This window comes from Equus quagga, chromosome 8 (assembly GCF_021613505.1).
Source record: "Equus quagga isolate Etosha38 chromosome 8, UCLA_HA_Equagga_1.0, whole genome shotgun sequence".
NCBI classification, from domain to species: Eukaryota; Metazoa; Chordata; class Mammalia; order Perissodactyla; family Equidae; genus Equus; species Equus quagga.
Window position 1 is genome coordinate 40,165,195 of NC_060274.1, and position 17,752 is coordinate 40,182,946.

The 17,752-nt window shown below is 42.8% G+C and overlaps 1 protein-coding gene across 1 annotated transcript in view; it reads left to right on the forward strand.

Moving 5' to 3' along the window:
- STK17A (serine/threonine kinase 17a) overlaps window positions 1-17,354 on the forward strand; it is a 37,980-nt gene extending 20,626 nt beyond the window's left edge. The window contains exons 3-7 of the mRNA XM_046669856.1: window positions 176-320; window positions 11,632-11,758; window positions 14,768-14,816; window positions 14,903-15,082; window positions 15,774-17,354. Of these exons, the coding sequence (XP_046525812.1) occupies window positions 176-320; window positions 11,632-11,758; window positions 14,768-14,816; window positions 14,903-15,082; window positions 15,774-16,098 (826 nt within the window). The 3' untranslated portion in view covers window positions 16,099-17,354. The remainder of the gene's footprint in view (window positions 1-175; window positions 321-11,631; window positions 11,759-14,767; window positions 14,817-14,902; window positions 15,083-15,773) is intronic.
- Window positions 17,355-17,752: the final 398 nt, after the last annotated feature.

Genomic DNA, 17,752 nt, shown 5'->3' on the forward strand with positions numbered 1-17,752 from the left:
ATTTTTATTTAAAAAAAGAAAAAATAAATATAGGCTTGTAGATGGACAAAAGTTTACACACACTCAAATTATAGTTTATCTAAATGAAGATACTGTGTATAAATACTAAACAAAAAGTCTAAATATTTTTGAGTCCTTTTCCTTTATAATTAAAATATGCTTCTCCCTTCTCCAGTGCCGCTGGGGGTGAAATCTTTGACCAGTGTGTTGCAGACAGAGAAGAAGCCTTTAAAGAAAAAGATGTTCAGAGACTCATGAGGCAGATTTTAGAAGGCGTTCGCTTTTTACACGCTCATGACGTAGTTCATCTTGATTTGAAGGTAAGATCTGAATGACTTTACAATTTTGAGATTCCTGGAGAGTGACACTCCAGATGTAAAATATTTCACAGTGATATATTCAAAGATTTATCAAGTTTGTGTGTTTTATTAGGCAACAGGGATGTGAGAGTTGAGTCGTTACTCTTATTCTCTAGCCGGTTAGTTTTATCAAGGAGATGATGTGCATGAGTGTCCAGAGAAAGACAAATAATAATACATTGCCCAAAAAATGGAGTTGATAGGATATTGCTGGGGTGGGTGAAGGCCCCCTGTAGAGACAGGGCTTGAGCCAGGCCTTTAAAAATGTCAGGATTTAGATGGGTGGAGAAGAACAGGAGAAAGTTAACTCACGAGAGTTCGGAATACTTGTGATATGTTTGGGCAGAAATAAATGGAGTACTGTCGCTGGAATTGAGAGGTGAAATCGGAGATATTGAAAGTTGAGGAAAAGCCAGATTCCAGGAGTTTCAAATGTCATGAACAGGTAGATGATTTTTGAGCAGGAATATCTGAAAGGAGTATTGTGGAAAATTAGGTAGGCAGCAGTAAGTAAAATGAATTGGAGAAATAAAGAGATTGGAGGCAGGTAGAAGAAGGAAGGGGGAAGGGAGGAAAGAATACACAAAGGACAATTTATCAGTTGTTACACTTTCAAGTAATCAAAACACCAGATGAAAGTAAGGTAAGCAAAAAAAGAAACTGTCTTGGCCAAAAAGTCCAGGGATAATCTTAACTTCTGTTGTGGCACTATTCATTAACTCAGATATTGCTGGGACTTGGTTTTTCTTCAGCCCTCGGCTCTGCCTTCTCAAGATGGCAATTTGATGGTAGTAAGTCAGATGCTGCCATTTTTCCCTCACAAGTGTCCAGAGGCTCAGCAGGAAAGAGCCAGTCTCTGTTCACAGCTCTTGCAGAAGTTCTCAGACTCACTCATCAAAGCAACGTAGACCAACCCGGAACTAATAATTCCTGGGTCCTGACTTTTATGTGGACTGAGTGGGGAAGGGCTGGATTCTGTTTCTGAAAGAATAGAGAACGAGTGCTCAGGACACACAGAGTAAATGTCCACTACAAGTATGCTTAGTACCTTCCTCCAGGCATCTGGGGTAGAAAAGTGTAGGATCCTTGTTGATTTTCTGATGGTTGCTTCCAGATCGAGTCCAGGTGTGGCTGTGGGGAAATGAAACAGTCCTCAAACAGAACTCCCCACAGTGATTCCACTTCCTCATCAGCCAGAGGAGATGGGGTCAGGGAGGAAGGTCAGCTGAGAAGGCTGAAAGCCCTGCACCCATAAAAGGCTTTCCAGTCCTGAACTTGTGCAGCCGCATTGCACTCCTGCCGTCTGCCAATCTGTCGGGTGCCCTCCAACAGAAAGTCGGTGCTTATGGCAGTGGGTCTGCAGCTTTGACACAGATCAGGATCACCTGGGAAGGCTTGTTAAAACATTGCTTGGTACCAGCTCCGGAGTTTCTGATTCAGGGTAGGGCCAGGTGATGCTGATACGGTGGGTGCAGGGGCCATTTTGAGGCCTGCTGCTCTTTGGCCCACTCTGTAACACCTGATATCTGCCATACTGTATAAATAACAGCGTTTAATTGTCTTTGCACGAAGGAATACTCTCAAGTAAGAGTGTACAGTGTGTAATCTGGAGGTTGACTTCTGAAGTAAGCTTGATAAAATTCCATTTGAAATAAGGTGGAAGGGTAATAGGTATTCTTTCAAATACTAGTTTCTTATGGAAAAATACAGGAGGAAGGAGACAATTTGGAAATTTTCTTGTTTTCTGAAAGATGACAATTTAAATTCAGTTTGCGAGCAGTTATTTTTCTCAAGGATACTAATATTTTAGTACAGTGGCTAAAATGGGCAGTTACAACATAGTAGAGACAGTGGCCTTTTTTGAAGGCAGGTATGGACGTGTGTGCACCGACACATAGTCCCAGGATGTTAATGCTGAAGTGGCCTAGAGATCACCCAGGTAAGACCCTCATAGCAGGGTGAGGGCACTGGGCTTCATTTTTTCCCTTCAGTCTGTTGTGGGCGTTAGAAATTCAGAGATCCTTACTGCAAAAAATGCCACCCCTACCCCCTCGAGAAGGCTTGGCAGGAAGAACTCTTGTCTGCGCTCCGGGCTTCAGTGGACTCATACTTTCAGGAGCCTCAGCTGGTATCTAGACAGAATTCCTAGATGTAATCTTTGTGCTGTGCCTTTTTTCATGTTTGGTTTTCACACATCACTTTGTAAAATTACGTATTTATTTTTATGATGTTTTGCTTGTTTTATGGTATGAAAAGAACTTCCAGGAACAGAACCCCAATTTAAATAGCTTTGCACCTATAGGAAATGAACTTTCAATTTGTGACAGCTCAACCTTTGACTATTAGTCAGGAACTAATTAAGTAGCCAGTCAGACAAGTTGCCACCACTGTGTGTCATGGATCTTAGATGTTATTTGAAAGCAGGTAAAGGTGAATATTAAGTTCTTGAATACCAGGTTCAACTGTGTATTTACACAAGGAAATTATATCCCTTTCTCCCCAATACACTCAGTATAAATCATATTCCTTTCTCCCCAGTACACTTGGTGTAGAATTCTTTCCAGATTTAATAGAGGCTTTGATGATGGGCCTTTGATGTTGGAAACTGGACTCTCCGTGTTTCCTAGACCCAGAGGAACTAGAAGACAAGGTGGCCTGGTGGGGTCTCAGCCTTTCTTCTGCCCTCACTCTCTTCACTTCTGCACTCACACTTGCCTCCAAGTGATCTGCTGAAGGCGAAGGTCGGAGGCGGGCTGATGCGGCAGCCATGCCAATGGGAATGACTTCTACCAGAAGGCCATCTCTGGGTGACTTCTGTGCCTTTGTGGGTCTGGACAAAGAGAGGCCACTGTCCTACACCTTTTAACAGCCGTCTGCCCAGTGACAGTTTATGCTTATAATGTTGACTCTCTCTGTCTCTATAAGATCTTGAAAGACTAAGCTACAAAGCTAAATATATTACCTTTGTGTTATAATTCTGTAAAAATTGATAATCCCAATATATATGGTAACTTTGGGTTAGTAGACTATTTATTCCCCATTATGGTTAAAATGGGAAATTTTTGTCCCAGAGACAGAAATTACTTAGAAGGTAGAGAAACTGTTGTAGTTGCCCCGTAAGAGAAATAATTGACAGGATGGGAAGCAGACCCCTAATGGTCAGTTTGCCAAAAGACTGATTCTCTGAAGACTCTCAGCCAAATATCTGAAACTGAACATGGAAAATTCTCTGAGGAGTAGCAGATGCAGATTTTGGAGTGTTTATAAATCTACAAAAATAGAAAAGACACTAATCTGTGATTAAGGGAAAGCCCATTCGTTCACATAGAAATCATGGCAGGACTAACAAGTCTGAGAAGCAGCTTTACCAGAGTCAGGACAAAGCTAAAAGTCTCAAAATAATCTCAGCAACTCGGTGAATTCGTGGTCAGCATAGTGGCCTGCTTTCGCTTCACTCGGGAGCGCTTGACTGAAAGGGCGCAGAGAAATCGAGTCTTCACATCCCGTGCTCTGTGTGTTTGAGTGGTCTTCTGCTGGTTAGGTCTCTGAGCAGTTCTGTGCTAGGTATTCAGTCGTAGGCTCGTCCCCCTGTTATTTCCATGATGGGAGGTGGACGAGCAGACTAGGAATAGAAGCCGCAGCTTTGCCATGTGAGATTTCAACTGATCACTGATAGTTTAAGCGTCAGTGTGTTACTCGAAGGAGAGGTAACATGTAACATTTCTAAACATTCCCCCAAATTAATTTAGAAGGGTTATTAACCTATTTCTCTACTCTGACTTGGGTTTTAATAATTAAAAACTCAATTTATTTTAACTTTCTTTGCCTGATAATATGTCCCGTAAAACCTTGTCCGTGATACCTTAGGCCGTATTAAGCAGGTTAGCCTCCACGGTACAAGCTCTCTTCCCACGGTGATTTTCAGTCATGTTAAATGGATGATGGACAAAGGTGAAAATTCCGAGATAAATAAAAGGATTCCCCACAGGCAGAGAAATAAGATTTTAGAAAGATCTCCCTGCTGCCATTGTCTTGTATGTTTGCTGTTTATTCCACTGTCATTACTTCTCCATTGACCTTGGTGTTTTTTCTCTCGTACCACCTGGGATTCGTGGGTCTTAAATAGAATCAGGTATTGTGAGCCATAAGGCCTTTATCGTGAACTGGATTCCCTAGAAAGGAGGTCTAACTAAGCTGTAAATGCTCAGGTACTTATCTTTGTTTTCAGCACATAGATTTCACTTACTAGAAGTGGGTGTATTTCACCATCAAAGACTGATAGAGATTATAGTCCTGTAATTGTACTTACAGTTTGTTTAGAGAAGTAAGGTCTGTTTTTAAAAGGTACTTGTGGGCAAACCAGGGCACAGTTGATAGAGACTATATAGTAAACATCAACTGTGAAATTCCATGAAACTGTTCTGATTTATGAGACATGTTTCTTCTAGCAATCTCTCTTTCAGCTGTTTAATGTCTCTCACTTTGGGATATCATGGACGCCTGTCACTGGGCCTAGATTTCAAATACAGTAATGGTTTAATAATTTGATCACACTAATTTAGAATTTACTGCATTACCACCAGACCAAGTGGCTTTCTCATGATAATTTACGAAATCATTTCCCGGGGAGTGTAAAATGGAAGCAAAGTGTAAGGGGAAACATTTAAGCTATTTTAGGGAAACAGTGGTGTCCAAGAACATTTACAGAGTGTGCATGTTTTATTCATCGCAAATAAATCTCACAAAGATCTGGTGAAGATTTCCACTTAGCACTGTTTCTCTTGGTATTTTGTATGTACTGGGAAGGGCAAAACATGTTAAATGATGAATATGTTTCACAGAGCCAAGCACCTCTCATCTAATTTGCCTGAATTATGACGTTTTATTGTACTGTAGCATTTCATTAATGTAATAAAACTAAAATTGCCTTGAGAAGTCTGGGGACTCATAATCATGGTGCTCCGTAGGTTTTTTTCTGAAGAAATAGCTAAAAGCTAATTAACGAAGACAATGTGACTTTATAATGAAGTTTTTGGTACCAAAACCTCTAGTTATTTTATCTTGCAAAGAGAATTTGATCCTAACACTGATCAGTTGAGCGTTCTCAGTGCTTTTGGGTGGGGGCGTGCTTTCCCTGGCTTGGTTATTTGTGACAACTAGCATGCCTCTGCAGTCCAGACTGCCACAGTGACAGCAGTTTGTTTTTGTTTTATGTTCAGTTTTAAATTTTTACTGTACCCAAAACTTTCTATGATTAAAAAGAGAGATCTTTAAACAAAATTACACATTACACTGAGCAACAGCATGGTTGTTTTCACTATGGACAGAGAAATCTTAGTTATTGTTATGAATATGTTTTCAGGAGGAACTACCTCTTCATAATTGCATAATGGTAATAAATTAGGACATTGTGTAAGAGGTGCTAAGAATTCCCTCATTTCTCAGGATGCTACTTGGATCTTTTTTTCCTTAAAGAGTTGGTAGGTGCACTCTTCAGTACCACTAGCCACCTGTGGCTGCTGAGCGCTTGAAAAGTGGTTCATCTGAACTGACATGTGCTCAAAGTGTGAAATGCATACCAGATTTCAAAGAGTTAGGATGAAAAAAAGTAAACTATCTCAGTAATTTTACATATTAATTACATGTTAAAGGGATAATATTTTAGATAGATTGAGTTAAATAAATATATTAACATTGATTTCACCTGTTTCGTTTTACTTTTTGTAATGTGGCTACTAGAAAATTTTAAATCATGTGACTTGCAGTATCTTTCTGTAGGCAGCACTGGTTTAGAGGGTATCAGAGATACTAAAGCCAAAATGACCTGTAACATAAAGATCACTTAGCTTTCAATTTATTTTTCAGCCTGTTGTAATGTAGCTTTTTCTCCCACCATTTTACTGCACATTACTTTCTCAAAGGGCTTTCATAGCTTGTGTATTTGCTGTAGTTAGTGGCTTCTTCCTGGTCCTTATTCTTCCCCTCGTCCCGTTTGACATCCCTCTTCTTCCTGACTTTCTTACTGTCATATTTTGCTTGGAGGCTCAGAACCTCGCTCTCAGAGCACCATTTCTCATCTTTGTACCCCTTGTTGCTTACCCTTCAGTGTAGTTACCAGCCAGAATTCATCTTGGGCCCCCTTCTCTTCTTGCCATGTATTCTTCCTTTCATTTCCTTCCATGGTTTTTAGTCTTGCCTATGTGCTGTTGACCTCTAAAGCTGTATCGTCAGCCTCGTGTTCTCTCCAGACTGAATTTCCAGCTCTTCTTGGACATCTGTACCTGGGAGGCACCTCAGATTCTGGGTCTGAGAATCAAAATGGAGCTACTTGGGTGGGGGATGGGCACAAAGGGTGAAGTGGTGCACCTACAACACGACTGACAAACAATAATGTACAACTGAAATTTCACAAGGTTGTAAACTACCATAATCTCAATAAAAAGTTAAAAAAAAAATGGAACTACTTGTCCTCTCTTACTGACCTGATTCTGTCAGTTGGTGGATGACAGGAGCGCCGCATTCTTCCTGCTCCTGTGTGTCATCAGTCACAGTGAGCTATGGATTTTGCTGCTGTAATGTGTAAAATTTCTTCTGCTTTTTGTTTTCATTTCCATGTTTCGTCATATCTCCCCCACTCTGTCTCTCCCTTCATCTTGAGACTTTTCAAGAAAGGGTAAAGGCACGTTCTTCAGAGGATATTTCCAGCCACATTCTGTGATAAGGCCGTGCACACATCGTATTACACATCAGCTCACCTGTGTACTTTGACACGTGGCCTTTTCTTTTCCTAGAATATCCTCTTTTTCTCCCCTCTGGTCTGCCTTCTGCCAGTTATTCCAGAATGGCCTACAGAGCCCTGTGATTCCTGTCCCCTCCCCCATTTGCTTTCCAGCCTCATGCACCACCACACGCCTTGTGCTGTTCTCCAGCTGGCACTTGCTCCACTGATAGCTTGTCCTTGTTTCAGGGCCTTTATACGTGCTCTTCCCTCTGCCTGGAATGCCCTCTGCCTGCCTCACCTTGAAGGTACTCTGCCATGATTGGCTCCTCCTTAACATTGTTCTCTCCTCAAATATTGCCTTCGCAGAGAAGCCTTCCCTGACCACCCTGAAAATAGCATCTGCGTGCACACGCCCCCAACAGGCACTCTCTCTTCTGTTACCCTGCTCTGAGTTCTCCATAGTGCTTGAAATGACCTGAGGTTATGTTATTTATTGTGCTTATTTGTCCCTAGTAGGAAATAAGGCTCCAAAAGAAGAGGGGACTCGTGTCTTGTCTGTTACTTCCCCAGATCACAGCTCAGTAGGCAGTCAGTAGAAATTTGTTGAATAAATGATGAAATCCTTTTTCTCCTAAAGGGTCTGGTCACTTGTCTCCTCTGTAATTATCTAAGGCAGAATTATTCCCTCTTATTTATTTATCGCCTGAGCACTTGGTCTTGTCACTGCCCAGCAGAGTTCGCTGAGCCTGAGAGGCCCGTTTGTTTTCTCTTCTCATTATGAGCTCTGACGGTGGGGACTCGTCACTACTCATATTTATGGTACCACCATTCCTGACACAAAATAGACACCCTTAAAAACTTTTTTAGTGTTAGTCACGTTTCTTCCTTTCATTCACTCAGCAAATAACATGCGCCTACTGTGTGCCAGGCCCTCCTGGTAATGCCACAATGACCAGGACTGCAGCTCCTGTTCTCATGGAGCTGTAGATTCTTCCCATTCTGTTTCTGAATCGAAACTTTGATAAATCTACAAGCATTTTCATAATAGGAAGGGGAAGGGTAGATGATGGGTTGACGTATTTAAAGAGAGGGACCGTCTGTACATACTCAGTTCCCTTTTTCATGTTGCAGCCCTTCACATTGTTGAAAATTCTTGTAGTCTGCCTCACTCACCAAGTTGAGTCTTCTCACCAAGTTGACTCTCGACAAAGAAGAACAGAAAGAAAGGTCTCCTAGGTAGAGGGAACACCAGAGATAAAGATACTGTCCTGAGAGAGAGCATGGCACGTATGAGAGACCGAACACAGTCCAGCGAGGCGCCATTGCCCTGAGCCGAGGGGAGCAGGGGCACGATGAGTCTGGAAAGCTGGCCAGGAGCTCGGCCCGCAGGTTTTATAAGCCACATTAAGCAGTTTGGAGGTTATCGTAAGAGCAATAGGAAGCTACCAAAGGGTTTAGTCAGGGGGTTAGCAGCTCAGATTCACTCAGAACAAAAGATCTGGCTGCAGTATGGGCAGAACAGATCGACGCCCACCCTTAGAGGCCGTGGGAATTGAGCAAACGATGGTGGTAGCTTGAGTCAGTGTTCTATAGTTGGAAAGAAGTAGACAAAGTCTAGAAATGCTTAAATTTATGATTTAAAATCAGTAGGATATAGTGACACGTTAGCTAAACGGAGGAGGAAGGGGGAAGAGAGGAATGAGGAAGTTGATTCTTAGTATTCTCCCCTGTCCCACTGGGGGAGAGTAGCCTTCACAGAGATGCCTGTCATTGGCATCAAGATCATCTGATTTGGGAAGGAAAATAGGAGTCTGGGTTTTTTTGTTAGTGCCATCAAGTCGATTCCGACTCCTAGCCACCCTGTGTCCAGCAGAGCGGAACCCTGCCTGGTCTTTTTGCACCATCCTCACCTTCTGGCATATATCAGACAGTGCTCTGCTGCTGTTTATGGCCAGTCTTTTTGGAGATAGGTGGCCAGGTCCTTCTTCTTAGTCTGTCTTAGTCTGGAAGCTCCGCTGAAACCTGTCCTACTAGTAGCACAGTTTTCAACATCAGCCGACAGATGGGTGGTGTGGCTCCCTGACCAGGAAATGAACCCTGGGCCTCAGCGGTGAGAGCGCCAAATCTTAATCACTAGACCACCAGGGCTGGCTGAGTCTGGTTTGGGTGTTGAATTTGAGGTGCCTTTGAGACATCAAAGGGGGAGAGATTAGGTAAGCAGTAGGTTGAAGAGTTCTAGAGCCCTGAGAAGAGGTCTGAGCCAAAGGTAAAAATTTGCAACTCATAGGTATAGGTGATAATTAAGCCTTGAGTGCAGATAGATCGTGCAAGGTGAGAGTGGGGAGTGAGAAGAGGAAAGAGCCTCAAGATCAAGCTCTGAGAAACCCAACAGTTAATGTGCCAGGTAAAGGAAGATGAGCCCAAAAAAGGAGACAGAAGCAGCAGCCAGAGAGTTAGGAGGAAAAGCAGGACAGTGTTTTGTTCTGGAAGCCAAAGAAGGAGTGGCAGCAGTGTCAGGCTCTGCTAAGATGTTGGTCCAGAAGAAAGCATTGAAAAATGTTGTTGGATTTTAGTGACCTGTTGTAGTGGCATGAGAAGGCAGAAGTGGGTGGAGTGGTTGAGTATGAGTGGAAGGAAAGGAAGTGCGAACGTTCATTATAAACCTCTGGAGAACCTCAGTGTGATAGGGCAACCAGAAAAATACAGTAAACCAAACAATGGGATAAGTTTGCCATGTATAAGATGCTGTGCGGTAGAGAGGGAGCAGGTGGCAGACCCTCCCTGCAGGGAGGGAGGGGTGGTCGGAGAAGGCTTTCTAGAGGAACGGGGCTTTGCTGAGACCCACCACGCGTGGAGTGAATGATGAAAATAAATTTGTCAGGCGGAGAAGGGGAGTGGGCTTCCTGGGCCAAGGCAGTACGTGAGGAAAGGCGTGAGACATGGAAGTGTGTGTCTTGCCTGTCCCTGTGCAATGGTGATGGGAGATTAGTCTTAAAAAGGAGGCAGGGGATGGGTCATAAAACACTCTGGGTGCTGTATTGAGATATTTATACTTTATTGATACCACTGCTTCTCAATTTATCTTTGGAAATATTCTTAATGGCAGAAGACAATAAGTGCAGACTTTCTGAAGCAAAATAAACTTTTCTTTGAAGTCTCATATTTTATTTTTTAAAAATCTAATGAATTTTGCATTCTAGTCCATAATATATTTGCTTGACTTCTTCTGTACCCATGTCGTAAGTTATCTTCAGTTGGGTAAAAATGACACCAGGAACATGAACCTTATTGATTCCGTGGCCTTGGGCAACTTTTGCCCATCACCGTATCCATCCACGCCATGCCCACCCCCACTTGGGAGTGTGTCTGTTGGTGATGACTAGCAGCCATACCACCACAGGGGGAGTATCCTGAGCAGACTTGCAGCATGGGAAGATTATTGTGCAAGGGAGGCTGGCTTGAAGGTGGGAGAGACAGGAGGGTAGGGTCGTGGTCCAGCTGAGAACTAATGAAAGCCCGAACTTTAAAGCAGTGAGGAAATTGAGATTTGGGAAATAGAATTGGCATGTCTAGTGACTTCACCAGATGTGGAAAAGAGCTGAAAATGAAGGAGACGGAGTACTGTAGGATGAACCCAAAGTGTTGACTGTGGGCATTGAGACTGGAATACGGAAAGAGGAATGGGTTTGGTGGGGTTGAGGAGGAGCCGCTGCCCGAGGTGCTTACTGAATGGAAGGCCTTACCTCGTAGTGAAGAGTTGAAGATGTGGTACATTTCAGCCAAATAAAAATATATGACTTTAATTGGATCTGTGAGTCTGTATCAGCATCTAAGTGGCGACTGAAGCTTTGATAGTAGATGAAGTTGCCCAAAAATAGAATGCATGTGTTGGGAGAAGAGGGCTAGCCAGCCAGAGATCTTGGGCAAGACCAATATTTAAAAGGAGGGCAGAAGAAAACAATCCTGAGAAAGTGGTGAGGGGTCTGTAAAAGGAGGAATAGTTCCAAGAGAGAATACAAGAGTGATGGACAGTGCCAAATTACACCACAATCAGGGCATGCAAAATAGTGCCTGAAAGACAGCTAGTGGATTTAGTAGGTCTTTGAGTATTAAAGATTTTGTGACCTTAGTGAGGCCAGATTGAGTCGCGGAGGCAAAATCCAGATTGAGCTGGATGAGAAGTGACAGTGACTGTACGTGACCGTGCTTTCAAGAAGCTGAGCTTTGAGGGAATAGCAGGGAGTGAGTGTCTTGGCCAGAAAGAGATGCAGAGTCCTGGGCAGTCTGTTTTATAAAAGTGGTTTGGTTTTGTTTTTAAGATAGGGGTAGATGCATGTTTATGTGCTGAGGAGGAGCCAGGATAAGGGCAGAGAGTGTGCAAGGCTTGCTGCCTTACACAGTGAGCACACTGCAAAAGTATTTAACGCATGACTGCTTACCGTAGATTCCTCAGTCTCAATTTCACAGGTGAAATTTGTATGTTTTAACACGCTACATGGTCTTTGTACTCAGTCATGTTTTTATTAATTTGGGGGGTATGTTATTTTTTAGCCTCAGAATATTCTGCTGACAAGTGAATCTCCACTGGGTGACATTAAGATAGTTGATTTTGGTCTTTCAAGAATCATGAAGAACAGTGAAGAGCTCCGAGAAATCATGGGTACTCCTGAGTATGTGGGTAAGTATTCTTAAGAGTGAGATTTGTTTTGTATCTGGGGCCAGGCCTCACCTTCGTTAGGGAAGTCACATGTGGTGTGATTAACAGAGGGCCGCCATCTGCTGTCTTGGAATTCTACCATCAGATTCCTTCCTTTGTATTAAATTAAAAAATGGAAAACTTTAAAGTGTGTGAAGTACCAAATTGGTGATCCTTTCCCTGGAAGGCTGAGAGAATTTGAAGGGATTGGTTCTAAAAGGAATAGGAGAGGCTTTTCTTTACTAAGTGTAGGATATCAGGCTGTCTGAGGGTGGGAGGATATTTAACAAGAACCTTTGGAGAGCTTCAAGTTGGTAACAAACACTGTTAAAGCGACTGCAAGCCCTGCGATTCCGCAGGTGTGCGGAACAGAGGGCGTCCTCCTGATGTAAGATCAGAAAGAAAAAGAGCTTAAACCTGGAAAGAACTAGCAGGAGAGCAGATCCAAGGCTTCTAGGTTTCATAGAAAAAGAAGTAAACTATGACTTCTTTTGATAGACTGGAGGAAAAATAGGGCACAGAAAGATTAGTGATTTGAATGAGGTTGAAAAAAAAGATTTCTGTAGTAGAGCAGTGCAGTGAAATAATTTAAGGGTTGTAATCAGAGGTTGTGTTACAATATTGACATTTAAAACTTCAGAGATGAAAGAGCTCTTTGCAATTGTAAAGCTTTGAACGTAGGTCTGGAAGGGCAGCTCTTCAGACCCAGAAGTCAGGAGGCGTGGGTGCCAGGCTGTGTGGTCAGGGACATCCGTGTGGAAGGTGCCCGGGATGGCCAGCCTTGGGCAGGAAGATGGCTTTGGTGTCTGTAGATGACAGCCACATAAGCAGGAGGAGAGAAGGCTGTCCTGGGCCTGAAGGGAGGCAGTGTGAAGCCGGCAGACAGGCAGTCTCCATTCTGGAGGGCCCAGGCCTGCGGAGAAGAGGGTGGATGGCGTGGTCCTTGAAGGGGCTGAGGATGGTGGGGATTGATTTCCGAGGGAGAAAGGACTCCAGAGCACGCAGAGGCCAGGACAGATGGGGCTGAGGAAAACAAAGCTGTTTGGCAAGGAGAGTACAAAGAATAATTTGAAGTTTTAAAATAATTTTTTAAAGTTCTGCAATTTGAAACAGATCTTTTATTAATAAAAAATCCCGCAGCCAGAAAAACAAACCTTCAGAATTTTTATGTGTATTTTTGTGGACTAAAATACTTAATCTTCAGTACACTGGCTGATAGGCATCGTGACCGCTAGGCAGGTGTTCGGAGTGTGGCTTAACAGCGAGTGTTCGGGCACAGCAGCAGCCCAGTGTGGGGGCCGGGTTTTGGTGGGTAGCATCGCAAACTAAAGACATAGAGGAGACAGCAGGGTGAAGGGCTGGGAGCCGAGACTGCAGTAGCGGTGCTCGCCCTGAATGAGATTTCTTGTTTTTTCCCCAATGCTTTCTGTTCTTTGGTAAATTCTAAATTTTCTGCCAACACCTTTTTTTCCCCTCCAAAAAGCGGCACTGTCTTCTTTATTTTATTAAAGTAGGACAAGCCCAATCCAAAAAACCTGAAAATAATTCAGAAGTATATAATACAGAAAAACAGAGGGGCTCTCCTCTCTTTCTTTCCCCGGCCTGCCTTGTAAAGGTGGGTTCCAGCCTCCCCCCGCGCTGTAGCACAGGACCGACGCCCGGCTGTGTTCTGCTCCGTGCTGGCTGGCTCTGTGACCTCAGTCCCCACGTCTTTCTGGAGCTCACGGTCCTCTGTCCAGGAGACAGGGTTTATAACAGCACTGCCTCCCTGGGTTTGCTCCATCAAGCTCTTACGTCAGAGTTCAGCACGTAATAAACACTTTTACATCAGAAAACTAAGCTCTTGTCACTTTCTACCCCTCTTCCACCATCTTTTGCTCTCTGGTCTCTGTTTTCCTTTCCAGGAGTTTGGATGCTATGCATTTGATTTTAAATTTCCTAATAGTTTCTTTTAAAACTTTTAAATAATATTCATAACCTCTGTTTCTCAACAATTTCAGATATTAAGTTGAGGAATTAGCATTCCTAACATTTCCTCCCAACCTTGTCTTCCTCCCTCATATTCTGGGGGATTTGTCCCCAACCAGTAAATGGATATGCAACTTGGAGTGTTTTCCTAGCTTTAGAACGTTTTCATCCCCTTTTTTTAATTGCACTTACCACAGTTTTTAGTCTTGGATCTGTTTGGAAATGGATTCAGTCCGTATCGCCTGTCCTTCCTAATTGTATACTTTTGGAAAAAATCATCTTTTGGTTGACTGAATTGTATCAGTGAGTAGGTTTTTCTTTTCAGGGAGGATTTTCGTGACTTTCTCCTAAGTCCTTGCACACTTGAGAAGGTTTTTTTGTTGCCTTTCCGTGTGACAGCAGTGCAGTTATCAAAGCACACTTTTCTCAGCTCTAGACATGTAGCTTCCTTGGCTGTGAGTGTGATGCGTGTCATCCGAGGCTGCCAATTTGTTTTAACCTTGTTGACTGACTTTTTGTTCGTGGGTGGATATTTTTAACGCTCACTCTAGCTGCAACATGGAGAATGGATGAGGGGGGTGGACTGAATGGGGGTCAGAGGGGAGAGGGCCATGGGCTGCAGTGGGGGCAGTGAGGAAGAAGAGTCGTGGATGGCGTGGAGAAGGACTTAAAAGCAGTGATGTGTTAGATATGATGCTTGGTTAGCTGGAGGGCGTGGGAAGAGGAGGTGTAGAAGTTGTCAGTTTGTATTGCAATAGTTATGCGTTCAAACACTTTTCAAATACTAGGACCTAACGATGGAGGGTTGAGTGAAAAGCTAACAAGTTCATTGCAGACATCTAGTTAGACTTTGCAGCAATGCATATAAATTTGATTTCTAATGTTAAGTTATTTCATTTTAGCCCAAACCTTGTTTAGTGTCTTATAGTTTCTGATGAATATTTAAAATTTTGTTTATCTCTAAGAGCATATTAAGATGTTTTTTCCACAAAACTAAATGTTTTCTTCTGTTTCTGATATTAGCTCCTGAAATTCTTAGTTATGATCCCATCAGCATGGCGACAGATATGTGGTAAGAGTTATTTTTGAGAAATTAACCAGATTAGTGTCGAGAGATGAACACGATGCTGATGCTTCTTACCTTTCGTTCTGATTTAGGAGCATTGGAGTGTTAACGTATGTCATGCTGACAGGAATATCGCCTTTCTTAGGTGATAATAAACAAGAAACGTTCCTAAACATCTCACAGATGAACTTAAGTTACTCTGAGGAAGAATTCGATGCTGTGTCTGAGTCAGCTGTTGACTTCATCAAGACACTTTTAGTTAAGAAACCTGAGTGAGTATGAGTTCATATTGATCTTTGTCATTCTTGAGTCATCTGCTCTGAGCAGAAACAGTTTAACAACTGAAACACCAAAGTGAAGATGTGGAAATGTAGACAGAAACGATGAAACCTTTGGCTGATTCTATCTGTTGAAAGGAAAAGTGGCAAAAATGAAAATGTTGTTAGAAAATAGGAACTGCCCCACAGGATAACAGATATTTTCTGGCTGTCCTTGGTCTTAACAGGAGGGCTTTTCAGAGATACCTTACTTAAAATATTATTTTTCCGGGCCGGCCCTGTGGCCGAATGGTTGGGTTCGCGCCCTCCACTTTGGCAGCCCAGGGTTTCACAGGTTTGAGTCCTGGGCGCGGACATGGCACCGCTCATCAGGCCATGCTGAGGCAGCGTCCCACATGCCACAACTAGAGGGACCCACAACTAAAAATAGACAACTATGTACTGGGGGGCTTTGGGGAGAAAAAGGTAACATAAAATCTTTAATTAAAAAAAAATTATTTTTCAGCATTGTATGGAATGGCATTTGCAAATGTCAAAACTTCTATTTTATTCAGGAATCACAATAAGATTTTTGCCAACCCTTTATACTTCCCAAAATGTAATACAATAAATGTAATGCTTTGTACTCTAATCTATAATTAAAGTTTTAAACTATCTTAAGTATAAAACGTGTGTCTTTACACAGAGACCGAGCCACCGCTGAAGAGTGTCTAAACCACCCGTGGTTGACCCCAAGCAGCAGTCAGGATCCTTCTGTCAAGGTGAAAGGGGCAGAAGCAGCAGCAGGTGCCCTACCGGAAGGTGATTCTCTGCCGGAAATTAGTTCAGACACTCAGACACCAGACGCTGAGGAGGCCGTTGCAGCAGAGGAGTTAATCGTGGTCACTTCATATACTTTAGGACAATGCAGACAGTCTGAGAAAGAGAAAATGGAGCAAAAGGCCATTTCCAAACGATTTAAATTTGAGGAACCCTTGCTACAGGAAATTCCAGGAGAATTTATCTACTGAACAGTGGAACTTCAGGATTTCTACAGTGAAAACGTTAATGTTATTTATGGCCAAATGGTACATGTACTGAAAGTGGATCACCAGGTGTCCGTGATATAAACGAAAAGAACTTTGTCAGACTTGTGGAGTGATCCATCAAGCCTGATTTATAAAGTTGCCAACCAGGAGGTCTAGTGGGTAAAGTTCTGTTTCAATGTTACTTTCAAGAAAGGGGATGTTTGAACCTTTTACTTCTGCATCCTGTTCCTCCAGAGTGAGAATTTGTATGCAAAGATGTCTGTGTTGACTTTCTTTAAAAATCCAAGTAAAAGTGCCAAAATTAACATTTTTGTAAATCTATTTTGCATTATTCATATGTGTATCTATATCTGCATATATGTGTGTTGATATCTTTACTAAAATTGATACTTTTTCACTTTGGATTTTTTGAGGGGAGTAAGATTTTAATTTAAATAGTTATGTTCTCCATTTTTGAGACCTAGAATAGCATCTACTATGGTTTACTAACATCTTATTTTTCTATTTCGTTACTGCTTTATATGGACTTGATTTGGTTTCTGCTCTCTTTTTGCCTAACGCTTATAACCCATCAGTGAAAAACCCTGGCTAATTTTTTTTTCTCTTCAAGATCACTATCAAGAGTGGTGGTGATTTTTTACCTCTGAAATTATTCTGGTTTTCTAGGTCAAGGTTAAGTAATCCTAGACTATGAACCCGGTGTCGGCGTCCCACCCGTCGCCCTCATCACCCCTTACTTGTCTGCTCTCTTTGACAGGCTCCACCCCTGCCACCTCCTCACTTGCTTGTCACTTAATTTTGGTCACTTGCAAGTGTCCGTGTGATGTGATCAACACGCTGATTGCCTTGGTCAGTGACAAGGCGCTGTTCCCTTGGTTTTGTTAGTAAAATGCCTCGGCACGGGAGAAGAGATGTGCTGCATGCTCATGGCCACCAAGCCTTTACTTCCGTCGAGTTTCTTATTAGCCCTCAAGCTATGCCAGGAAAAGTTATACAATGCCAAAATATTTATAAACCTTTACTTTGTTCATAAAAAATTTGACTTTGAATACTTTGTCATTAGGGGGTATCCTTGTCCCAAAAAGACACATAAGAATCTACTCACTGGAATTTAATTTGATTAGGATTGAACACTTCAGTTGTCTCTAGGCCCCACAGCGAGCAGTAAATGCCTGTTAGAGAAATGGAAATGTGAAATGTATTCTGTATAACTGAAAGCAACTAAATATCCTTCTCACTCAAAAACGTCTGAGAGTCCTTATTTATCTTTTATTAGGCTCAAGGTGTTAGATGTTTGTGAGTGCAGCCTGTCTGTCACCTGTGTACTGTGTCCACGCGCCACGCCCCTGCGTGTGCTCTGTGTTATGAGCAGCTCACACCCATCCCTTGGCAGTCTGCTTGCGGCATCGCCCAGCGCTCTCATCCTAGCGCAACTTCTGAGATGTCAGAATCACGACCACGACAGCACCCAGCCACCCATTTTAAAGTTTGTGCAGTGTGCTGTGCTAGACATTTCACGCACCGTCTGTAATGGCAGCCAGCCCGCTGTGTGCGTGTCGGAGCCCTGGGAGGTTCGCGCTCCATCACCCGAAATTTAATAGGCATTTTGAAGGACCAGGTTGTACTGTTTTCTCAC